The 26,508-nt window shown below is 41.3% G+C and overlaps 1 protein-coding gene across 2 annotated transcripts in view; it reads right to left on the bottom strand.

Annotated features, from left to right (window-relative positions):
• The window catches only part of relt (RELT TNF receptor), a 32,682-nt gene that overhangs the window by 4,437 nt on the left and 1,737 nt on the right, over positions 1–26,508 (bottom strand). The window contains exons 1-8 of one of the 2 annotated variants that reach the window (XM_080460171.1): positions 13,450–13,512; positions 11,309–11,383; positions 11,110–11,202; positions 10,013–10,197; positions 9,624–9,676; positions 9,245–9,496; positions 3,448–3,528; positions 2,515–2,593 (exon numbers count right to left, since the gene is read on the bottom strand). In XM_080460171.1, the coding sequence (XP_080316297.1) occupies positions 2,515–2,593; positions 3,448–3,528; positions 9,245–9,496; positions 9,624–9,676; positions 10,013–10,197; positions 11,110–11,202; positions 11,309–11,350 (785 nt within the window). In that variant the 5' untranslated portion in view covers positions 11,351–11,383; positions 13,450–13,512. Of the gene's footprint in view, positions 1–2,514; positions 2,594–3,447; positions 3,529–9,244; positions 9,497–9,623; positions 9,677–10,012; positions 10,198–11,109; positions 11,203–11,308; positions 11,384–13,449; positions 13,513–26,508 lie in introns of those variants that run through there. The other variant, XM_080460170.1, reaches the window with a different exon arrangement.

Below are 26,508 nucleotides of genomic sequence, written 5' to 3'. Positions count from 1 at the left end.
CCTGGCTGCCTGGGGAGCTCCACCTCTGCATGCTGGGAGGCTCCACCTCTCTTTGTCATTGCTGACTGGCTACACCTGTGAGGAAGTCTATAAAAGCAGGCTTCCTCAGCTCATTCGCGCTCTCTCACCCGGACAGCCCAGATCCTGCCCGTTTCTGTTTGGTTTGATTATTTTGTTTTACACACACGACTTTCATTGCACCCAACATGTCCACCTCATACTGATTTAACACTGCATACCTTTTTGTCATGTAATGATTTGTTATAATTTCAAGTAAAATTATTGTTGAAAACTTGAGCTTTCTGTGTGGCCCTCCCTTCTTTGTTGTGGCCTAAACGAGCGGGCCATAACAGTGGGTAATGTGGGATTTCTAAAAGTATTAACCATTGAAGTATTTTATTGCTGGAAGCTGCACGGGGCAGTAAAATCATTTATCAGTCGAGGGCTGCTGTCTTCAGCGCGGTAGATATTTTTACACAAGCATTTATGACAGTTAATGGGCCTGTATAACTGTTACACTTAGTTCATTTGACCGTTTTGACTGTTTTATACTACATTTAGTTATTTTAGCTGTAAATTACGTCAGTAAAATAAATATGAAAAAACCCATTGGATTCCTTACAAATAATATTACATAAAGCATGTGTTGTACGGGGGGAGAAAAAGTGTTCACAGCCTGTAACTGAAGCATCATTCATGGGATTATTTACCGCTGTACTTTTCCCTTTGGTGCATATCAGAGCACTTACAGTGAAACAAATCCAGCAAGATAATGTACATATCAAGTTTTGTATGAAGAAATGGCTCCATGTGCTACAGTGTGAAAGATGGTCAATTCACAAAAATACTGATCATATCTGGTTGTTTTTTTTAACTAGAAACACTAAAATTGTAGATCGTTAACAGATAGTAAAAAAAACAACTTTTTTTATAACTTTTAGAAGTATGGAAAATTGCTTTCGTGTTATTCCCACGTCCGAAATAAGTTACAAGTTTTAAATATCACAGCTTTGCTTTCATTTAGCACGAATGTCTAATCGCAAAAAAATCTATTTGATAAAATAACTTCCCCCATTAATAAACTTTAAAGTCTTCAGTTTTTACCTTCTCTTTGGTCTCGAACAAAGAAAAGCAAAGCCCAAAGAGATGAATGCAGCTGTGTGTTCCTGCGTTAAACGAGCCTGTGGATGACCTTTAGTGACTCCCCGTTAAATCCACACACACACGCACACACTCTCTCAGAGCTTTCCAGAAATGTGTGGGTGTGCCTGAATGTTTGTGAGCATAAAGCTCACACGTGACGGCAGCCACAGACCTCGGAGACCCTCTATTGTGCGTATTATATACAGCAAGTGAAGCCACTTGGCTCCTGTGACCATAAAGTAAATGCAGGAAGACAAATGGTCAGCACAGTTTACGTTACAGGAGGACAAACATCCAAAGCGGCCTGAGAGCCGATGTGGTGACTGTGGTAGGAAGCGGGATGTTGGTGGACTTGTTCAATTAAATTCTGACTACCTGAGCAATTTTTCATGCCGCAGCCGACATCCCGCGCGCCAAACCACGACGCCGCTCGGTCGTGTAAATTGTGTGATTGGAAGCTGTGCGACTGTCGGTAGGCTCAGGAGCAGACGGGGCGGTTAAGCCTGATGACGAAACAGTCGGTACGACTGTCACTTCAGGTCTGACGGACTTAGTGACAAACATCAGTCTACTTCACCAATAACCGGTGGATTTCACTGTGTAAAGTCTGTAAGAAAATGCTGAGTTGTTTTTTACATTTCACTTACTTTCTTGGGGGGACAAAGTAAAATGCTCATTAAATCGTCTCATCTGAACTTGACTGTCACTTATGTGTTTCATTGCTAACTACTGCACATACTGCTGATGCTGCATATTACATTTCTTTAGTTGGTATGCTGTTGTATTTTCATATGCTGCCTTCTATTTACCAATTCTTCAACCATTTATTTTGAAAGCACCCCTTGATGGTGCATTCGTGAACTTGTGTTCAAATACTGTCAGGCTGAAGAAAACCCTTATTTTTTTTCAACAATTTTACTTCATGACTGTTCATATGAGAAACACACTGGCTTTAGTGAAGGAACCATTGTGGTGTGTGGTTTGCTCGACTCACAGTGAGATAATCCCTGATTTGATTCTGGGGGCAGTTTTGTAGTTAAGCAGCATATTTAATCTGCAAACTTGAATTTCCCTCAGGATTAATAAAGTATCATTTATCTATCTCTCTATGGAGATGGGTGGCCCTTTAATGAAAACACTTGTGTAATGGATGGATGGATGGATAACCTCATAGTCATAACCTGTGATTGTACCGTTACTCCTGTTTTCCTCTCAGGTTTAAGAACAAACAGTGGGAATTCAAATACACAAATGGATACAATATCTTCAAAAACCTGAAAATACAGTACAGTAAATACATTTACCATTATCTGCTACACCGACTGTGTGCTGAGTTTGCAATATTGTATGTGTGAATGTGTGGTCACGTACTTGATAGAGGAGCCTTTGCTGATGGACATCTGTTTGTTCTCGTACTCGAGCAGCAGCTCCTCCAGCGCAGCAGCATTTTCTGAAACACAAAAAATTCAATGAGACTTGAGTGACAGTCCGTCTTAAACACTGTGCTCAAGTAGAATGTTTTTTTTAATGATGATAACCCAATGTTTAGTTTTTTTTCCTGATTCTGAGCTGTTATTGCTGAGGCTTCCATGGGTAATAAAAAGCAGAAAATATGTGAAAAATTGGAAATATCTTGTGGTTTTTATATATAGTCTGTATTAATGTCGGAAAACTCTATTTTTTTTAATACTCAAACTTATTTCATTGTTTGTGTCCTTCACCCTTCAAATTATATTTGTTCTAAAAGTGCGTATTTTCACAAATGTTCTTTTTTTTTTTTACCATCTATTGTTTCTCATGAGTTCTTTTCAAAAGTCATTTTGGTAAATAGCACCATCATGACCTCCATCTTTCCTGCTCCTGCACTCTTTGATGCTTTCTGCTACCTGAGCCAAATATTTCACTTTTTATAAAACTGCTAATAAATGAAAAAAAATCAAAGCACTTTAAGATATATGAGCCAAGTCTAATAAGACTCCTAATACAACTGGAAACTCCATTCTCCTAACTATTAGTTTTTCTTTTGGATTAATAAATCAGAGATACGTATGTGTTTGAAGAACGAGTGACTCCAGTTTCATCAATAAAACTTCGTTCCGATCGTGAGCGTTGTTTGTTATCTGTGACTAAGGAGACGACATGAACCATCAGTGAGGTGGAAAGACCGAGAGGTGCTGAGTAGGCCACACCAGAGACACGCTGTGATGTCACAGCGGTCTTGTGTTGCTGCCCCATAAACCACCAAAGAAGAAGTGACTCTGACCACAAGCACATGAGTGAAATCAGTGTTTGCTTAGCACTCACCTTTCTTCTCAGTGATGAGGCGAACCAGGACACTGATGGTGTCTTCATTCAGGTCATCAGAGATGTAGGGACAGTTGGCACCTAAAGCAAGATGAAAACAAAGGGGGGGGGAATGGATAAATCCCCAAAATAGTATGTGATGCATGCAGCAGATACATAGAGACACAGACATTCTGTAGAAAGAAAAACACACATTTTGCCCTTAAGCAGAGGTACACAAACGTGTTATTCCAACAAAAAGTCAACAATTTAAAGCAAATTAGAACAAATTGTTCTTCACTAATGCCATGGATGGGGAATATGTGGTTCTTAATAAGCTCTGTCATCAATTTTATCTGTCTCACTTTCAACCATGAGGTTACAAGTTCTTCCTTTTACTGTGGTTCCTCGCGCTATGTTACCGGTTTCTTGTTGTCGGTTTACATTTGCCACGTAAAGACTAAAATACTGGAAATCACTTGGTAAAGTAACTTACTCGATTTACTTGAAATTGCCTTGTCATGAGCTAAGCGGTCAAGCACTGCGGGCCACTTTAATGACTGACTAACTTTACTTATTACATTCAGGTGAAGGAAGATGCTCTATGTTCTGGATGTCAGTGGTTCAAGAGAGAAACCACCCCAGGAATTAATGTCAATAACATTGTCAGGTAAACCAAGTAATTTAATTCAAGTAGCCAGTTCATTTTTACCAACTTGCTTCATCCAGCCTGAAAAGCATCTTAAAATAATATGGCCTGGTGCCTTAATGTGGGTGACAGTGGAACAATGAGCTGGTGGGTCCGAAAGTATAAATAGAAGAGAACGAGCGCTACTCTGTTGAAGTGATGCTGTTATTCTCATGTTAGCAACAGCCACTGTGGAGACAGAGCCGCTGTTATGGTCCAACAACAGCCCGAGGCTGCGTACGTACGGAAGACAGACAGAAATACGAGCACACATGGTCACTCCCGTATGCAGTCACGGATGTCCAGAGTCACCTGGCTTTAGGGGGTCTGGTACAATGCACACCCACATATAGAGCTCTGTGTGTTTCAGCAGTGCAGAACGTAGTGTAGTTGCTGAGTGAGCTATTCCACACCCCCGCGCGCCCTCGTCGCTCTTCTCTCAGTGCCTCTCTCTGTGCGGCGCTATAATGGGATGGAGGGAGGGGGTGGGGGGTGGGGGGAAGGGGTTGTCATGGTGGCATATCTATTCTTCGCTGTTCAGTCATCCACATCAATTCCTATCTGTCCCATCATGTCCTGGGTCACAAAAATCGCCTCGGTGACATGCACCGCATGAACTCGGAGTTAAAAATCTGATGGTGTGTTTTAATCCAATAAATACTTGCTAGAATGTAAGGTCTTAATTCTTCCATTTTCACAACTGGCCCACGGATACTTCAGTAATTGTCATTGTGTTATTAGGTAATTACTCAGTAGCGTGTCATAATCTACACCCCACCGCTGCCAAATTCACTTCCTCCGGGATTAAAAAAGTATTTCCATTCAATTCTATACACAAATGTTTTCATCGGTGCTTTCAGGGTTGTCTATTTTGATGTATGCTCTTTAAAAAAAAATAAAAAATCAGCTTGCTGACACAGAGGACCATAAAAACGGCTGTCTTGGAGGTGAATATAACGATTGCTAAAAATACCCTCCACCCTTCGTTGCTTAACGGGACCCTGCTCATATTTCTTGCATTATCAGCTTTACAGTCACGGTTTTTGTTTGCTCTCCTTAAACCCGACTGTCACGACGTTCCCCAGTGCAGTCTGACTTTAGCCCTGGCGAGCTGAGCACATCCTCGCTATAATTCATCCCCGCGGGTGTTCCTCCTGAGTGGCGATGAAGGTAAAACTGCTGGGGTAAGACGGTCGTCTCATCGTCGTCCCGTCAGTACTACAGCAGACAGACATCCAGCGCACTCCAACAAGGATTATTACGTAACAGCAGCAGCAGCAGCAGCATGAGAGGAAGTGCAGGACAAAGTTTTAGCAGCGAAGGCCTCCTGCTGCCCTCTAATCACTGCTTTACTCCTAATTCTCAAAATGCCCTCTCTGAAAACTCGGCTAATTTCGTTCTTCCTCACAAGCTTATCCGACCACCCTGCTGCTCTCGTTGCAATTTCTCAATCACTGTTCTGCCTCGCTTCAACAAACAGTCACTTAGCTTATCGGTGTCCCGCTGCTGTGCAGGGAGACAGATAGGAAGGAGGGGAGGGCAGAGTAGGTGAGACGGTGTCCTAAAATAGCCTCACTTCAAGTTTGAATGGTGTCTTTTGACATATAATTGAACAAAGCGCCAATACAACATAATCGATGTCTGCTTAATGTGCTGATATTAATGGTGCAGAAATCTTAGAAGCCTGAATTGATTCATTCACGTAACTACGTCAGGTATGGGGGGGTGGAGCTGGTCAGCAGTCCATCACAGAGCAAACACAAAGAAACAGAAAGTCTCACACACACCTTGGGAGTACCCTGTGATAATTGGGGGAAAAACAAGAACATGCATCCACTGGGAGAACATGTAAAGTCCACAGAGGAAGCCCAGAACTGAACCTCAAGATGAGAGCGCTCATCACCACTTCATTGTACTTTTGCTCATCTTTCATGTATTAAGGCCGTCAGTATGATTGTAATGTGAACATCTGACACATAGTTACTTGCATGAAAAGACACTTTTGATTTTCAAATCATAGGGTGGATAAGGAAAGCCAAAGAGCAAAGGAGCTTTACCGATCCTAGAAGAATCAAAATACTGCCAGAAAATAACCTTGAGACATACAGTAAAACTCTGGGGACGCGGTTGAAATATTGATGTGGCGGTGAAAGGAGAGATGGATGGACAGTGTCATGTTCAGAGGAGCGGGGACGGCGAAGACTTTGGATGAATGGAGAGCAGAGGAAGTGATAAAAGAGCCGCAAGAGGGAGGGGAGTTCTGGGAGTTTCCCTTTGGTGCGAGAATGACTTGAGTTTCAAAACAAAGAGGAAGGAACCGAGGCAAAGCTGGAAATCCAAAAGGCAGAGACTATCGACAGGAGTACTGCGGTCTAAATCCAAAACACAACATTACATATAGATGCTGATGAATCAACCTTTTTACATCAGGAGTGACCAATTTATTAATCATATGGGCCAAACCGATAAAATTTAAGCTTCTTTTTTAAATACCGACAAAATCAAATGTTTCACGTAGTTTTAGTGGAAAAAGGTACATTAAGGAAAACTCTACATTTAAATAAGTGTTTCTATACAAAGCCGATTTTTATGAAGTGAAACGATACGGCAGTGTCTTACACCAAAGCCAGTGGTTAAATTTCACCCTCAAACGCAACATGGCTTGGCTCTGAATTTTTATTTGACAAGATTGCTGAAAAATCTGAACATATATTTATCAGGGAATTACTTCTACTGATTGGTGTGGAATCCCTGCAATATTTATTATGTACTGTATGGTTTCACAAACTCAGTGTGGCTTTGGATTGCTGATTATTTGCTGGCAAAACAAAACTTAATGTATGTATCACTGATATTTTGCCCTCCAGGTCAGGTTTCAGGGATGTGTTGACATTTTCTTTGAAAATTTTGAATGTTATAAAAGTGGGAAAAATTGGATTCTGTCTGTGGGTTTATCGCAAATGAAATGCAGGCTATGTATGAAAATGTGAAGGTAAAATTAAATCTATAGTGAATGGAGAGTGTAGATACTGTCTTCGTACCTATACTGTAAACCTCAAGATTAATACTATTTGAGTTGTTTGCAACACTGCACAAAGCAATTTTTGGTGTCATAAACCGCAGATTTCAAACATGATGGATGCAGAAAGATATCTGAAGCAGCAGGTGCGCAATCAGGCTTCCTGATGGAGGAGTCTGATCTGCTCGGGCTGCAGCTGTGCTCCGATGCTGCAGTACGTACCGAGTCGTGACGCAGCTTCCTTGCGAGCCGAGCACCATCAGGTGAGTGAGGGGAAAGTCGGCTTCGCCCGTAAATCTGCTGAAGCTTGCCCACTGCACGACTGGATGTCACTAACACACTTGTGAGCCTTCTGAATGCAACGCTGGAACCGCTTGTGACTGAATCCAGGAATTGGTTTGGTTTTTTTTCACATTACAAGTCGTTATCATAAACAGATGGTGGGAGTTATAGGCAACACGTAGCATAAGTTGTCCCGTGCTTTTAGATGCTGTAATTTTTAAATATGTAGGAATATCTTAATATATAATCTCCAAAAGTAATACTAATGATTTTCAATTTAGAGTACTTTTACAATTTTGTTTCATTACACTGAAAGTATAGTTATGTTCATTTTTTCCTAAACGAACAATAGATTTCTTCTTTTCATTTATTTATTTTTTTTAATTATTCTTTCTCAAAAATCAAGACTGCTTTACAAACGACTGCAATATAGCAAAACAAAAAACAAACATTTGTTCTCCTTCTGGCCATGAGCTGCATGAGCGTGTCATTTACACAGTCAGGCAGGGAAAGCATAACCGTTTGCTGTTGAAATTTCTTTATGCTTAACATCATTATTGAGTCTTTGAATTTCAATGGCTGCAATGTTCTTACATAAGCATACTAGTTCTGATACACACCTGTTGACTTACATAAACTTCTACGTTACGCAACTATAAACCGAAACAGCAATTATAACAGGTCACATGGCTTGAATCAAACCTTCAATCAACATCAAATCACATTTGACTGGAGGACACGCTACGTGTGATACGGGCCTGAGAACCAACGGCAATAACCTGTTGCCTGCTTAGTCATCAAGGAGTTACAACTACTGCAGGTGAAGTTTCACCTTACGAGGACAAATCTTGAGGTTTCAGGAGACAAACGGCTCATTTTGTACTGCAGGCGTGTGAAGAGTCCCCCAGGATGATAACAATGCTAAATGTTGAGAAAGGGAGGATGGGTGTGGTGTTGCTGCACTCCTGTCTCCCCTGTGTCTGTCTTGTCTTTCACTCTTTTCTTGCTTTAAACTCTAAATAGTTTTTCTTTTTTTTTTTTTTTTTTATCTATCCTGGTCACACCAACAGGATTGATTCATCCTTTTTAAAAACCACAATGAAGAGAGCTTTTGTGATGAAAGCTCATTGAAACGGAAAGGGATCAAACGACCGGGGAGCGAATGAATAAAGTTTCACACCAATCTACAATTCGTTGCATATGTCATTTGACCTCATTTAGTAATCGCCACTCTGTTTCTACAGGTCTGACGTTCACACAGGTCAATTTCTCTCTGACGTCAGGGTCCGAATGAGTTGATGGGAATGCTTTCTTATCTCCCGTTCAAATCGGAACGTCACAAGAATAACAGCGGGTGCTTAGCAAAAACACAGAACGCATGACGTGTGGTGACCTCTGATGGGTCGCAGTTCAAACCAGCTGAGACACACAGCCTCCCGTGCAGTGACATGACAGATACGCGGAGCCAGAGGCCGCACGCAACATCGCCGCTGTCAGAGTTTGGTTTCAACGTGACTCCTGCCAGCGTTCAAATAGAGCAAGCGCGCGCGCGTGCACGCACGTTAACTTGGCCTTTTTATTGGGAAATGACCCACAACCTGCACACACGCCAGTTTCAGTTTTCCAACAAACAACTTTGTGACTTTTACTTAACTTTTTTTTAACTCCTTTTCTTAACTTTCTTTACTCTCATTTGACACTTTCTCATCTAGCATCTGCAAACAATCTGCCCATACCGGCCTATCTGCAACATATCCTTAGAAATTCATCACATTATTCAATCATAATATACAAACTAGAAAGTTTTGAGTGTTTTCAAAACTTCCTACCTTCTTTCTGGGGCGTGGGCGTCTCTTCGTCTCCTCCCTCCTTCTCGGCAGAGCAGCGGTATCCCTTCTTCTTCAGGATGTTGCAGATCAGGATGCCCAACAGGCCCATCACACAGAAGATGGGCACCAGAGCGAACACGGCGTACTCTGCCGTCTTCTCCTCGGCGCTGCGCACCACGGTGCTGTTGGCCGGTCCTCCGCTTCCTCCGGCCGGGCCTTTGCCCACCGTGCGAACAGCTCTGACGTGCAGACCTGCAGAGAGAACGAAGGGGAAGGCAGAAAGCGTGTTAGAGATAGGAGGTAGTCGCAGGTTCATGGGTCTTGTCTTCATTGAGTGTACTTTAGGAGTATAAAAAGCTGCGGAGGGACGCATGCTTACTTTTCACGCAGGGGCTTTGGCTGGAAACTTGATCTGCAGTAGTTGACTTGAACCTGCAAATAAAAACAGACAAAATGACATAAGTCAAGAGGCTGGAAGAAAAAAAAATTGGTGGTTTTAGCCTGTGGCCTCTCACGTTCAGTGGTGCCTGCTCTTGATATTACATGTATTCTATTGTGAATGACAAGCTGTATTTATCCACATGTGCACGCATGCATGTGTGTGCGTGCTCGGCTGCTCAAACTGAAAATAGCAGACCTCAAATTCAGAACAAATAAACGTTTTACAGGTTGTAAACGGAAGCAAGACCGTTTGACTGTTGGGCCTACGGTTAGACTGACCCCTGGGTGGATTAACGGGCACAAAACAGACAGACTTGCAATGTTTACCCGGTCAAACAGTCTCCGCAGGTCATGTCGGAGGTCGCGGTGCCGAGGGCAGTGGCCTCTCGGCCGAGGATCTCGCAGGAGGTGTGTGGACGGCAAAGTTCAGAGTCCTGAGCGTCAGAAAAGCTTCCAGTTGGACACAACTGGCATCGCACCTCTTCAGATGGACTCTGGATTTTCCCACAAGCCTGGCAAACAAGAAAAAGCCATTACAACGTGATGTGGAAGCTCATGATAAGTAGGACGAGACAGGTTGCCCCAACGTCAGTTTAATAGTAATTAAATACTGATGTGATTCTTTAGAATCACCATCATAAATTACACAGCAAAGCCAACGTCTTCAAGGGCTTCATGATCACAGTGCACCTTAAGAGAAATACCCCGACCAAATTAAGCTTTTGTTACTAGATGATGAAGTACAACTTGATCATTTGCACTTTGTGCATCTTTTGGTTTGTTTGTATGAAAGGCGCTTTACACATACAGATTGATTCATGATTGAACTTCTGCCTCATTTATGCGTGCACACGTGCAGTAACTATTTACTTGTGACCAAATCCATATGTTCAATGTAAGGAAAGAAGATGCCAAACTTTAAAAGGTCTTGGATATAACAAACAATATTGCAGAAATGTAGAAATCTGTACAGAGATACAAATGGAAAGCAATCCTGTTCTTCAGTTAGGTGATTCATACTTTAATGTTTTCTTCAAATCTTCTGGTGCATCTTAAAAATATGTCCCATCACTTAATTCAAATGTGTAAAAAATATATATTATAGATTTATTACACATAAGCTCAAACATTCAAAGCCTTGTTCCATTTCATTTACATTTTTTGTCATTTTAGCTTATAAGTCATGAAAAATCTAAATACAGCATCTCAAATTAGCACATAATTATCACAATTAACGTAAAAAGAAAAAACAAACACTGAGTAAAAGAACACAACTTTTTAGTTTATAGAGAATTTGGAAATAACTGACTTGACTCTACGTACATTTTTTTGAGATGTGCGTGTATTAAAGATCTTGCTGCAACAGGTCGACTGCACATTTCACCCGGCTGTTCACCGTGTATTTCTTTAGTTTGTTCTCTCACCTTGGATGGCTCCTGGCCTGCAGGGCATTGCAGACACACACAGCTTTCCCCCAACTGACACAGCACTGCCGCAGTCCCACCACAGCCGAACACCTGGAAGTCACATCAAAACACTAAAGTGAATTGCTGGACGTCGCACAAGCATATGCATCTTGCTTTTTTTTTGGTTGCATTTTGCACAAAACTTATTAATATTTACCGCAAAAAGGACAAGAGCTGAGCAGCAAAGGTGGTTCCTCATCTTCTTCAATGTATTCGTCTATGTACATATGATCTATAGGAGAGGCAGACCAAGAAAAAAGGTCAATGACAATTGAAAACTAAACATCATGACGAACGGCTTGTTAAAGGCACAGTAACGCTTAACCGGCTGACTAGAAAATTCCACAGGAATTTTTTTTTTTGCCTGCCTCTCGCCCCTGCATTTTCATGGCAACAGACGCTGATCTCCTTTAAACTTCTCCTTGAGGTGCCTCTCCCATCCAATTTGTATGGGAAAGGATTCACAGTTTTTTTGCAAAAACAATTCCGGAAATGGTAAAAGATATACATTTTTTTACAGCATAGCAGGAATATCCTGACAAGGCTGCACATTTTGATATTTGAATGGTTCAAATCAGTTTAAGTTTTTAGGAGCATTCACACAATAATAAACGGCGGGCCAGGATAGTAATCTTTGCGCCTCGTCTCTTTAAGAGGCAGGCACAAGGACTAACTATGAACTTAGTTTAGCCAGACATTGAAGTAAAAAAATACGATTCAACATAGCCAATCCTGCAACAGCTTCACATTCAAACCTTCACACACGGGCGCAGTGCACACTCACACAAAACCACACAAGCTCACAGATCTAAAAACATCTGAGTCACTTCAGCAGCTTGTCACACGGCACAGTGATTCCAGCAAAATTGGAGGTAAAGAGCAGTTGTAAATGCCGTAAATAACATTTATCATGAATCAGGACCTTTTTTTGTACTGCGCTGAATGAAGGAGAGCTTTTCTCGAGTTATTTTTAGGTAGCAGGTACTCACATACACATTTCCAGCTATGATTCACTTTGCAAAAATATTCATTTGCCAATGTGCTGATTTTCCTATAAAGTGACACCAGCTGCTCCCAGGATGAATATTTCCAAGCATTAATGTTGATTAGGGGTCTTGTAATTACTAACGCCACTCAGAATGAGTGGCACATTCATTTTGATGAGTGATTTATCAATTTGGAGCGAAATCAATGAAATGAAAATTCTATTAGGGCAACTCTGAGTCACATCCAGATGGCTCATGTGTTCAAGCAATTGGCTTAAAGTAGACACTTTAAATTTTGGGGGAGAAAACAATAAAACAAACTAACTATGAATGATAATTTTTGAGTATTCGGTATAGAATTGAACTCATTCCATCTAAATGGTATGATGTACTGGTGTATAGTGATGATGATGACTTGGAAATTTCACACTATATAAATTTACAAAGCTTAAATAATCAAAACGAACCTGTGAACTGGACAACAAAGAGCCCAGGGGGTTAAAAGAGAATTAGACTTACAACAAAGGAGGAGTTTGGCCTCTGTAAATGTCATCTAGTGATGATTCTAATATCAATTATGAACCCTAGTGCTATCAGATGTCGGACTACGGACAAAAAAAAGAATAAGAGGTGAAAGGGCAATGGCTGCCACACAAGCTGGTTTGCACACCATTGGAGGTAACTAGTGGTTATGTGTCTGTCCCAAGATGGAGGATCAAACAAAGATTGGAAAATGAAGCAAACTGAGCCACAACATTAAAATCATCTGTGTAACTCAGGGCACATTTAGAACTTTTATAATGATACTAGATTAGATGCCCATGGCATGAGAATGCCAAAGTTCACAACGGAACAATGCTTGAGGGACCCTTTCTTCAATTCAAGTACTTTCATCTCAGAGGATGAGGATGCAACTTAAAGACTAGTTGAGCTTTTAAAACAAATAAAAAATCAACTATCAAAGTAAAAACAGGGCATAAAATACAATAAGACTCCATTTACCCTCAAATGGAAAATTCCAACATTTCGACAGCGACAGCTTCAGATAATAGCTAATAAAATATATATATTAAAAAGTACCAATACCAACACTGACACATGATCAATACTAAATAACATACAAAAGACAAATGTAAATGTAGTAATAGTCACCATGAATCATTTTTCAATAAGAAATTTGTCATAAGAAAAGGACAGAGGAAAAGAAGGAGAAAAATCTGAAAATATAGGACATCAATCTAAAAGTGGACAAGAAAGAAAAACAGAGAAAGACATGATGTGTAGACAGTGAAAGGCAGAGCACCATACTTACCCCAGACTGGCAGCTGACCGACAGAGTTGCCGTGGCAACTTATTAAGGATGCTTCGTTTATCGAGTCGGTGCTACACTCAAAATCACTCTAACCTTTAACCAACTGACTTAAAACAACACCGGCATGAACCCCGTACTTGGCAATATAATAATAATACAAAAAGAAAGAAACTGAAATAGGATATAAATTAGTATCATAAAAAAAAAAAATGAAGTTATTTCTGCAAGAATAAGTTAAGAAAAAGTCACAAAAATGAAATGAAGTGTAGAGACACGCGAAACGGTGCCGCTGAATGGAAGAATCTGTGTACCTGCCAGTGTCTTATAGTGTCACACTGACCACAGACACACCCCTGATGTCCTTAAGACATGCCCCGAGCAGTGTGTGTGTGTGTGTGTGTGTGTGTGTGTGTGTGTGTGTGTGTGTGTGTGTGTGTGGTAAATGCACAATGATACTTTATCACTGGTCTTCAATGTGGCACAAAATTTAGCAAGTAAGTGAACACGTCTCCACACACACACCATCCAACGCCAAGCCGTGTCTTATGCCAACAAGAAAACATAAAATACTACGCACTTATGATTTCTGGTCCAGAAAGGCATTCAAGCAGATGACAGGCCTCTGAGGTATAATTTTAGGGAGGAACAGAAAGATAAAGGAAGGACTTTAAACCACCAGCTTGAAAAAAAATAAAAATAAAAAAACCCCAGCCAGGCCTGAAGGGCAAATATCTGATCAAGTTGAATAAAAGATGAGAGGAGGAGGAGGGCAGTGGAAGGGAGTGATACTGCTTAAACTTCAGTCTGATAGCATAATATATATAGAAGCATTAGTTAAAATACCATTCAGACCAGTGGAAAAGGCTAATTACAAGCCACATATATACACTTATAACTACATATCCAAACATGCCCCCTCGCGTCCACTCACGCCGCTGACAACGGGAGAAATGATCAATAAAACTACAATGACAGGGAGGGCAAAACTAAAATGGTACCTACAATTACGTCCAACTTTTCTGGGGGGGGGGGGGGGGGGAAGTGTCAGGGAACAAATTGGACTGGACTTGAGGAATGGTGCTTTCCCACAGAGAAACTCACTTGACCTGAGAGCGCAGTCAGTGAAACCAGTGCGGAAAGATGCAACGTCACCAAGATTAATTGTGTCACGGATGCTTGGAATCCTAAAGTACTGTTTCAGTTCTGAATTGCTGTATGTTTGTACGAGTGGGCAACCTTCAAATTAAGTCAAGCAGAAAAGTGGAGTGTTCGACAAAAGGACGAAACCACCAATGTTGGGATTAAAAGGCAACTTGCTCCACACCAACTTAAAAGTGGGATTAAAACACAACCATGTCCAGAATGACATGGAGCTTTTACTAAGTTCATCACGAGACGACCTAATCCAGCATGTTGTGGTTTAAAATGTAGTTTACCTGAGGATTACAACCCACTGGAGTGGTGACCGACACATGTGGCGCGGCTACTGAAACTATAAGATCACCCTCATATTGTCGCTCGGTCGCAGTAACCTCCAACACCCAAACACCACCGTTATTTGAATGAATTCATCTGAAAGTGACACTCAAGACTCATAATATTAAACCAGTGGTTTTTAATACTTAAAGGAATAAATTCAACTTTGTGGAAAAATGTTTGATTAGCTTTCTCTAAGAGTGAGATCTTGAGATTGGTTTTAATTATATAACCTTGTAAAAACAGCAGCATGATGTATTTGTGATGTCTGCAGCAGAACGGGAGATCGTACAACAACCTCTTATAAAGAATTCCGGTAACAGATCAACTCAACTTTGAAACGAGGACAATGTTACTACAAAGCATTTCTTTCTTCTGCTCCAAAAACTTAGTTGCTCTGCGTACTTTTTTTGATCGTGATCGACACGAATGCGCTCGTAGATAACAAATTGTGGAAGGAAACACATCTGTGTACCTGTGATCGGGCCTGCCTTTTGTCCTTCGCTTTAAGTCGTGATCGGCCGAAGCAACCTGCAATCCTAATCCCCGGTTGAACAACAAGATTTACACTCCTCCCATCATCTCCTTCCTCAACACTTCTATTATAAGCTTTGGTTTAGAAGCGGCAGCTGGATGGACATGTGGGTTAAAGAAGCCAATTAATGGGGGAAAAAAAAGAGAGGCGTGATGGAAAAGAAAGAATAGCAAGACGTGGAGAGAGAGGAGGCCGTAGGTCGACGTCAACGGGTCTGAAAATATTCCAGTGAGCACAACAAAGACGATCAAACACATCGGCCCCCACCATTTCAATGTCAAAGTGCAAAAACAAAAGAAAGAAAACAAGCACGAGAAAGGGAAGTGAGAGGAGCCTGAAGACTTTTCCTGAACTCTGTAAAACAGTAATTACTCCAAACCCTCCACGCTGTTGTTTGACGCGCGCGAACAACAAGCCGCCGCCAGATGACCGGTCACGCCGTCTGTTTTGTTGGCGAGAGCCAAGAATAGCCATAATTAAGAAGGTGGATTAAGAAGATGGATATTTTTCTATTCTGTGGTGGCTTTGGAGGCGAGGACGGGCCAAATGCGTTCGAGTGCTTTTTCGGGCCGTTTGATGTCATGCTGCAGCTGAGCTGAGAAATCCTGGAGGATGAAGCCGAGAAGGAAGGAAGGAACCACAAAAGAGGAAACGCATGAATGAGAGGAGCCGGTCGCCTTTTAGTGTGAGGTGACTGGGCAGAAGCGGAGCTCATGAGTAACGGAGGGTCTAGTCACCATGTTGAGCTGCGGATTTTGGTCGGACGTGAGACTCTTTTTTTGTATTTCAGTGTCAAGGTACCCAAAAAAAATAAAAAATTTAAATCTCAAGTCATGCTGACAGATCAGCATTTTTCAAGGGAAACGATTTTGTGTCTCTGGCTGCGAGACTCGACTGAAACACTGATGAAATTAAAATAGGTCAATGTGTTTAAACGCATTTGAATAGAATCACAGTAAACATTCATACCTAAATCATCCTGATTATATATTCAGGGTTTCATTTAGTTTTTTTAATTAATGTTCTAATAGTTGTTTGACGTCTAAATTTAACTCTGGGAATAACCGTAATGAAAGCTTGGGCACCCGTGCTTGCCCATGAATTGTAATGTGATAAAACTGAGGTGATTTAAAACGTGAATCGAGTCCGTGATGCAAAGTATTTGTGGCATATTTTGCAAAAAGCTGTGCTCTTATTCACGCTTCAATACCACGGTGTTCCACTCAGCAGGCCAAGCAGCAGATTCTCATCTGTTTCATGCATCACCTGACAAGGAATTGGCTGATAAACTGTGATTTTATTAAAGTGGACAAATAGACCAATTATTGGAATTTATTAATGGAAATTATTACATTGAAATCCCAGTCCGACTGTCAAAGGTGAACAAATTATAGCCAAAACACAATATCTGACAATGTCCCTGAGACATTAGAGAGAATCGTTCTGGAAAACTAATATATCTCGACAAAGACTCTCTAATACAGACAAATTAAAAAGACATCCAGTAAATAGATAAAACCTTGATATTAGTGGCCCTGAGCTGTAGTTCAAACTCGAGAAAATTGCCTGGTCAGCTTTTTGCCATAAGGCACCAATGCTTAGAATTACCCATAATGTTAACCCTATTATACAAAATACAAGAAATAACTGTATTTTCGACACACGATAAAGCTTGTGTTAGTTCAGATTGTAGATGCAGATGATACTTTTCATTATACTCAAAACTTTCTAACCGTGACAGACCAGAAAATAATGATGGGCTCAGCGCCACAGATATCAACTTTACCCCAAATTAAACCTGGAATTGCATGCTGCAGGATTATAATATGCTGTGTGTAACAGCTAAAGCAGTAATTGCAAACTTACCATGAAGTGACCATGCAGACAGTTTTATTGAAAAAAAAAAAAAAAAGAATCTGCAGCTGAGTGAATACTCACACCAATTCACTTCTGCAATACTTTATATATATCTATATACATATATATTAACCATTCTTTAAGTGGTTTATTGTTTAAACACAAATTAATCGACTCAATAAATGAAACGATTATCCATGCATCCGTTTTCATTCCCATTTAGTCGACATGGCATGTCAGTTGTATTATGAAGAGTAAAAAGAGCTGGAGATCCACTCTATCTGGAGTAGCAGCAGTTCCAGGCTCCGCTGAGTCTTTCTGAGTTTGTAAGTAAGGTCCACCACCCTGCAGAGAAAAATTATTTCAACTGCTTTTATGGGCACGTTGTTGTTGTTTTTTTTCATTCTCTTTTCAATATGATTGAAAGCAGTTGATAAGCTGAGTTCTTAGAACCTTGTGCAACATATGCCATACTGAGTCATATCCTTTCATGAAGTGAAGAAATAGCTTCAGAGTTTTTACTCTCTCTTGTCGGCGCAGTCGTACATGATCAGTGGTTGCTTAGTTTGGTACTTGGCTGCATTTACTTGCTACTGGTTGAGGAGTCCTCCCTTTGTCTGTGGCTCATGAAACCTGTTTAAAGTTCAACAGATTATCACAGACCTGCATTAGTGAATCAAGCTTGAAATACTGTCGTTTCCCATTTTCCGGAACAGTTCTTCACACAGAAAAGTTCTCTAGGACATAAATGTCATCTTCGCTTCACTTGATTTAACTTCAAACCTACGCTCAGACAAGAAGAAGAAAAAAAAAAAGAAAAAAGATTTGGATTCCCCTCTACGTCATGATGGTAAGACAAGCGAGTCAACCAACAGCTCCCATGCCGATAATCACTACCTATTAAGCCCCTCTGGCCACGCACCGTGTCCTGACCTTGGGGAACACCTCTCGGTGATGCACGTGAGTATTAGCTTACGGCCTGAGGATTGACATACAACAGAAAAGAACTGAGGTGGCAAAAAAAAGGTTTAAGGTAATTACACTTCACTATTCATCAGACATTTCGTGGACCGAGAGATAATGTGCACATGTACGTCGACGACGTGGTCGGGACAACCATACCCTCTGTTTGACTTAATGGAGGTGCCCATTATCGGAAAATGAAAGGCTGATTTGCGCCGACGCTTTCTACGTTGGCGCTTAGACAATGTCTGACAATGAGAAGTGTGTCTGACAACTGGGCTGGTGTCACACTTCTTTGCACATGCCGGGGGAATGGATGCCCTGGTTTTGTTTTGTTTTTTTCTCCCCGTCTTGTCATTCCTCCTCTCTGTCCAAGGGTTGGCGTGATGTCAGCCGTCATGTTTTCCAGTGGAACTGGACACCAGCAGAAACTTACCGGGCTTCTCCTGTATCTCCGCCGCATGCTGTCTGTCAGACGTCGCCACCGTGGAATAGGAGAAGGGGAACTGACCAGAGAGAGTCAGGAGACATTGGGGGGGGGGGGTCACAGACAAGGGAGAGAATGTACTGTAACCTTCAGCCTCCAGAAAGTGGGACAGCCTCAGAGGTTTCCTACAGCTACTATCAATGAACTATGCTCCCTCTGGTGACATGTCAAAAGGTGGCAAAGTCACACACACAGTGATTTCCTCTCCTGTCTCAAAGGTTGCTGTGCAGATGGAGGAGAAGGTCGGTCAAACACTTTGCACTGATGCCATCACGTCTTAAGAGCTTTAGGTACATCTTTAGCCACCCAGTTGGGATCTGCCACTAAAGGAACAGGTGCAAACAGAAAGAGAGGACGGCATAAGTCCAAGGTGGCTGTGGCCCAACTGTGAAATGCACCATTCATTATTAGAAAACATAAGACAAAGTCGTCTTTTAAATTTGCAAAAGTAAAAGCATTGAACTGTATATTTGTCTTAAACAGGAGCCTGGATGGACAAATGTTCCAGTGGTCCGTCATCAGTGTTATCTCATTTACTTTCAGTCGTGTGGGTGCTTCTCTTTATCCGAGACCTGACGTACAACGGGTTGCATGTTCCTGTGGTTCCACACTATTGATCATTTACTTGACATACTTTGAGTGCAAAAGTATGTCAAATAAACATTTGCTTTGTTGTAATGAATGTTGGAAACATTTCCCCCGTAAATGAACAAGATGCAGAATGTAATGTTTTTTTTGGGGTTTTTTTTTTATGTCACTTAACATTGTTTTCCAAATCAGAAGGAACTGTTTCTATGTTTAAAAATCTTTGCAGACCCCCTCTCTGATCCCAGGTTTAAATAAAAGCTTTGGGCAGTTTCCCAGATCTGTTCTGGATTTTTAAAAGCGTCAGCGCCCCCCCCCGTAATCTCTGACACTCCTTCAAAAGAGTCCAGGATGAGGACAACTATACTGACTCCAACCAAGGTACAACTTCGGATACCATTTTGAGGCGGCGTTTCTCATTGTCTCATTGTCAAGTCCAGATATTTCATTTCTGTATGTTCGCACAGCAACAAAGGATTTGCACATCATTACCTCCCACCTCTGGATACAACAGAAATGCTGTCTTGCCTTTGAGTCATTACAAACAGATGCCGTGTTTTATTGGGAGTCATAAATTCACAAATGCTTGCGGCACAATCGCCGTTTTGTTCAGTTGTATAACTGGGAACACGAGAGCCTGATTGCATCTGAAACTCACCGACCCTTTGCTTCACTTTTGAGGTGTTTTTCTTTTTGTAAAGCAGATCTTTTTAGGTTTCACACCAAAACCTTGAGTTAGGGAACTTTCTTAGAAATTATTATTTAATGTCAGCCTAGTACAAACATAAACAGATTATCTTAGGTTTTTTTTTTGTTTGTTTGTTTGTTTGTTTTTTTAATGAAAAATGTGTTCTCCACAGGACACAAACACTTGACTATAACCACTAACCCATCTTGACGACAAAACAACTCTGAAAGGATCCGAGTTGCTTTTTTGGGACATTCATGGGATAATCTGAGTTGCGAAAAATGTGCATTAGTGGAGTTGTTTTTCAGGAGCAGCAATTTTCCACTTACATCACCACCATCATTAACTGACGATGTAAATCACCTCCTCATGTTCCAACACCTTAAATAATGTTTCTCTTGTGCACCTAAAACCATAAAGTCAGGAAACAACACACGTAATAATGAAGCTGGTCTTATATTTCACACAAACACGTGAATGTAGTGGGAAAACAACACCTCCAACATGTTATCTCTATTTGTCCAACAAATACAAAGGATTCAGGTAATTACTGTTTTACTCATTGGGAAAATGAGTCTTACAGGCTGCACTCATGTAAGGAAAACAGGGTTTTCACCTTGCCTGTTATATTTTTAATGAACCTAAAAGAAAAAAGAAACCTGAAAGTGTTGTCTTATCTAGCTTCTCAACAAAAACAAAAAATCATTTTAGTTGTTGATGAACGCTCTGGGGTAATCATTTTCTGTGCAGGTTGTTGGTTAACACTCTAACAATCTAAACGGGCTCAAAACTGATAAAATACATATTTGTTGTTTCACATTTTCTTCACAACTTTGCTCATGAGTATATTTATTAACCGTTGACACAAGGGATCCTCAATTCTGTTTTCGTCCAAGTTATGTTGTCTTCTTTGTTCCTTTTGCTGGTTACACATTAGCTATACTGCTCAACACTGCTGCCCACAGGCCATCAATGGTATTACTCCATTTGCTTTGAATGTATATCGGTCTAAAGCTATGAGCAGATTTGGGCGTTCAGGCCTGATCAGTGTAAACTCTCTTGGGCCTCACAAAAACTGTGAAACAAATACAGAAAATATAGTTTACACCGTCACTCTTTGGTTAATGTGTAGCACAACTCCCTCCAGCTCGTCACAGCCAGGATGGTCTGAGATACAATCTGTCCAGTAAGTCACTCGGTTGCAGTTAAATGAGGCCCCAAAAAAGGAGCTTTGCCTTCCAGCTGAGCTTCTACTTGGTCACAATTTACTGCCGTTAAAACTTGAATTCTTTCACTTGGGTTAGCTTTTTCCCCTGTCACCTGAAGAGAGTATAGCGTCGGTCTTACCAACAAAACCATGGATCTTTATCCCAACAGCTTCCCGCGTGGTGGCAAACTGTTCCCCTTCATGGTGGAGCCCTTCGTGTGATGGAACCAGAGGCAGTAATGTCTAAGAGCAGGGACGCCGCCCTTCATTCTCCTCACATCACTGTAACTCGTCTCCTCTCTGGCCTCGGCTGCAGAGCAGATATTTGAAGTTATGCTATCCAAGCTGCAACACCAAGAACCTTTGACCAAATTTTAAACAATCTAGAGAGTTGTTCAAACCAGCCTTGTTCTATCCCCCGCAAAAAGTGTAATGCTTCAGCTGCACATGATTTAAACAACTCACACTTTTCATCTTCAACTGTGAAATAAAGTGATGATGTCATCAAGATAGTCCCATTTCTCACTATCATTCCCATGGAAGAAGTACGGATTATGGAGCAGCTGGACGGGGGCACCACTGGGAGTTATTTGTTCACAGAGGTAAGTACATGCTTGGATAAGCTGGAAATAAATAACAGAAACTGGCAGGGATTACAACTGTTGGTTGTCAAACTCTAAATAGACAACAAACATAAGAGTAACAACACTTAGAGCTTTTATTTAATGAACTGATGCAATGTTCGTCTCCAAATTCAAAAGTAATACTGCATCACACTTCGTTGGGGTAAGTTCTACTCCTACCCTGTTGAAATGGGGAAAAATTACATATATATATACATATATACACATACATATACTAGATATGTACAATACATTTATATGTACAGACGTTGGGAATAGGGCAGGTTTTCTTAATAGTAAAGGGGAAGGGAAGGCAACCACTTAGCCACATTAAACATATATCGAAGCGTTTGAGGGTCAGTGAGTCCAAAAAGAGATGTTAACTAGAAAGAATGAACACAGAGTTTTTGCCAGGCCTCCGGGAACGGGTTAAATAATTCCATATGTGAAGGGAGAGACTGGAATTACCGCCTCGTGGCTCAAAGCCTCCTCAAGTAGTTCACTTACACATTGGTAGAGGCAAGAAATGCCATAAAACCTATAAAATGCAGGTTTTCCTGCATGTAGCATGCAAGAATGAGCGAATTAGTGCCAGAAATTTGAAAGAAATTCCTTTTGGGTATTCAGCAGATATCACAAGCTCAAGACTCGTAACATTGTACTTCCATATACAGTGACTACATGCACAAATACGAGCTCAGTGGTCACTCTTGTGCATGAATTCCCAGACATGCTTGACAGAATCTCCTTGCAAAGCCATTTTATGTTAAATCCCCCCCCCAACTATGTTAATTTAAGTGTTGAATAGCAACAGGCATCCTTACTCAGTGTTGTTGGTCCTATAGGAAGATATAGTGGTTTGGGCATTTTATTAGACATTAAATTGATAAAGCACTTTCTGCTATTACAGAGTCTAACAAACTGTGTGTTACTGAGTATGACAAACACCTCCACGACTGATAAATGTATAGGGAACCTGCCTCTCCCATCCGCTTTGTATGGGGATTTTCTTTTTACAGTTTTCTGCGATTTATTCGGAAACGGTTAGCCGAATCGTCAACAAAAGTCATACTGATCTATTCTCAAACGTTCCACACGTTTTGATGTGCTGTTTGTGTCCATGCTCCCAATGGTGTGGGCCAAGTTACGCGGCAAAAAAACGGCAGAAGATGCACCAAAAAAGGCAGCCGAGATAGTAATCTTAGTACACTTTTCAAGATTGTCGTTTGCTGCTTTTGTTGTTTGCATTGTCACTACTCAGCAGTCAGACAGGGAATTCCTGTCGTACTCTCACATGAAGGCTTGTATGGCACGCACACACACGCCTCGTCACGAAAACTCAGATGCTTCGCTGTGTGAGTTTCTCTGGCAGTTGAAACTCGGCGATCAGTTAGTGGCGAGTTCAGCGAGTCAACTGTGGTTGCGTTCCCCCGTTTTTGGGGAAACAAATGCCTGCAATTCTTTCTTTTGCTTATATTTAAGACTTTGTAATCACATGGCATACTGAAGGAAATGAAAATAAAGATAAATAAATCAGGGAAGGAAAGTCTGAACGTCATCGGGGCAAACAGTTCAAGACTAACACTATATGAAACAGGCCTTAAGATATAAGGGAATTGAACCTGCAACCATGTCATTAGACGACGACCCACTTCACTAACTTGGCCGCATTCGCCTAGAGAATGAAAACATAAAGACACTGTTAAAAATCAGTGACCTGTTCCCATGTGGACAAGATGGCGGCACCGAATGACGCAGCGTCTCACAGCTCTTCATGATTTACTGAAGATGCTGCCACTACATTTCACTGATTCCAACAGATTTTTGTGACAATAAAGAATTCTATTCTTCTGTTAATCTCAAATGGGAATTAGTATGCAATTTGAGGATTTAGGTGTCGGTGTTTTCTAGTGTTGGGAATAACACAATATGCAGTAAAAAACCACAGTAAAACCACTACTTATGTAAATAGCACACTAGTAACTGATAATTATATTTTTTTCCTTATTTTCGTTAAGAGTGGTGCCAACTCTTCTTTTATTTTACAATTTTTTTCAATCTTGTTCTGCAGATGCAGTTTCAGCCCATAAAAAAAACTTGTTTTTTTAACAGCTATCTGCTATTTTTACTGTAATTCGATCTTTCATTCTTGAAGGGATTAATTTGTTGCACCAAGTTTTTCACGCCTGCTAAAATTTATATCCCCTGCATGGATTAAAAAAACATTGCGATGTGATCAATGGTGTTATCAAAGATTTTTTCCTGCTAAAATATCATTCAAAAGAAGGGGAGAGCTCAGGAATAAAGTACGACACTGCAGCAGACATGACCTCTTTGAACTTCAGACACAATAAGAGCATGGGACATCCGGGAAATGACTCTTGTCCACGAAACAAATTTTCAAAAGAATGAACTTGACGGATGGAAATCCGCTGCAACATGACTTGCAGTTTGCTGAAAAATCAAATGATGAAACAAACAGCAGCTCCCCTGAGTAAAATCCCATCCTGACAAAGTGAAAGTGCAGCGCAAACTTAGGCTTCTTCTGTCCAGATCCTGATTCCTCAACTGTTAATTGAGCTTGGGTGTGTTTGAAGGTGGATACTGTGATTGTAAGCGTCGGGAGGGGACTGCGTTTTTATGCTCATGCCAGCATTTTATCGAGGTTTTTATGTCTTGGTGCCTCTGTAATTACCCAGTCCTCCACCGACCTGAGTACACAGACGCTGAGCCAGCTCAGATCGAGAGCTGCGGTTGGTGCACTGGGAATTTCTTTGGCACAGAGGCGAGGGGTTGACATTGGGGAGGCAGCCAGGCAGCTGCGGCACGAGGATGCACGATGGTCAGGCAGCATTCCAAACTACGTCGGTTGGACATTTTGGACGAGCAGACGAGAGAACCGAAGGGCCAATTAAAGCTTTGCTGAGTGTTTCATTGCAACACGTTGTTCATGCTCCAGTGGGGGTGAAGCAGTGCCCCCCCCCCACCACCACCACCACCACCCACCCCAAACCTTTAAATACATACAGGAAGCAGCTGTTGGGTGGGGTCCCACATAGAATTTGGGTTAACGTTATCGCTGGATAAATGCATGTGTCCTCTTATACGGCACTGATTCCTAATTAAGGCACATGTGTGTGTAAATGCAGGTTGCTGGTTTTACTGCAGTGAAATACAACATGAATTAAACACAGAGCAACACGAGATATTACCGTCTACCACAATGTTACACAAACAGTTTACAGCAGATCTGGGCATAGTACTGCCCACGGGATGTGAAAATGAGAGTACATGAAGCACACAATGCAACTGTTTCGATTTTGAAAGTTCCTGCTATAATTATTTCAGTGTATAAAGTTAATGGTTGTGGGAACCTACAAGAATAAAACTTTATACTAGCAGGATAAGCATCAGTAGCCCAGGAAACCTGGGCACGAACGGTAACAAACAAACACTACAGAAAGGTGGAGACCACAAAAATATCAGCACCCTCCTTAAAGCCATGTGTTAATGAAAGCAGGATGAGCACTGTGAGGAGGTTTAACGTTTCCTCATCAACACACACATGGCCTTTCATAATGATGACTGGCAGTGAGCCAGGAAACAGGATGTCTGTTTTCTCACAAACGCGGCCAGATCAGACACGTTCTGGTTAGTGATGAAGAGACTCCAGTCAAAAATTTGTCAATTGGGTGAGAGGGAGAGGGAGAGGGAGAGGGAGACGGAGAAAGACCGAGAAAGTCTCTTATCGATACAAGCGTGCAGGAATTTGGCCTCGGACAAAAGATGCTCTCAGCTAAAGATCACAGTCTGATCTTGGTGTGTGTGTGTGTGTGTGTGTGTGTGTGTGTGTGTGTGTGTGTGTGTGTGTGTGTGTGTGTGTGTGTGTGTGTGTGTGTGTATAAGTAGAGTGCCTGCTCATAGCCTCTTGCGCCTGACTCATTATGCCACAACCACAGGAGTATGATGAAAATGTAACGGTGATAAGACGGCTCACAATGAGTAAATTGTGCAAAAGAGAAAAAAGCATGTGAAGGTCATGCTAAATGAATACTAAACATAGCAAGTACCACTTTTATAATGTACAATTTGTCGTATATTGAACTGATAAGACGTCTTTGCAGCATCATTTTAAACTAATAAAAGTGTAAATCATACACACACGCAAAAAAAAAAGCTGAGAAAGGACTTTTATGACTGATGGTGTGTGTGCAGACAGGGAAAGGTCATAAGTCCCAGCAATAAAGATTCAGTGTATTCTATTGTGGGTTCGAGTCTGGGCCGCGTTGATAACGTGTTCTCCTTGTGTCTGGGTAAGTTTTCCCCTGGTACTCCAGTTTCCTTGCACAGTTAATTGAGGACGCTAAATTGCCGACAGATGTGATTGTCACCGTGTACTTGCCCCGTGATGGACCGGTGACTTGTGTGAGGTGCCTTCATCCATTGTTGGAGAAATCGATATGGAAGACGAGTGGATGATAAAAGCTCCCACCATCATTGATCCTGCCTTCACACGCATTATTATGTTCTGGCTTTATTAAGTACTATTGAAGTCATTTGTCAATAATTTGCTGATTTCCATGGTGGGAACTTTTATTGTCTCATCATGTTAACTCTCCTGTTACAACAAACATATGT

The sequence above is a fragment of the Lipophrys pholis genome (genome assembly GCF_963383615.2).
Source record: "Lipophrys pholis genome assembly, chromosome: 3".
In the NCBI taxonomy this organism is placed as follows: Eukaryota; Metazoa; Chordata; class Actinopteri; order Blenniiformes; family Blenniidae; genus Lipophrys; species Lipophrys pholis.
This window is presented reverse-complemented; position numbering and strand designations above follow the sequence as displayed.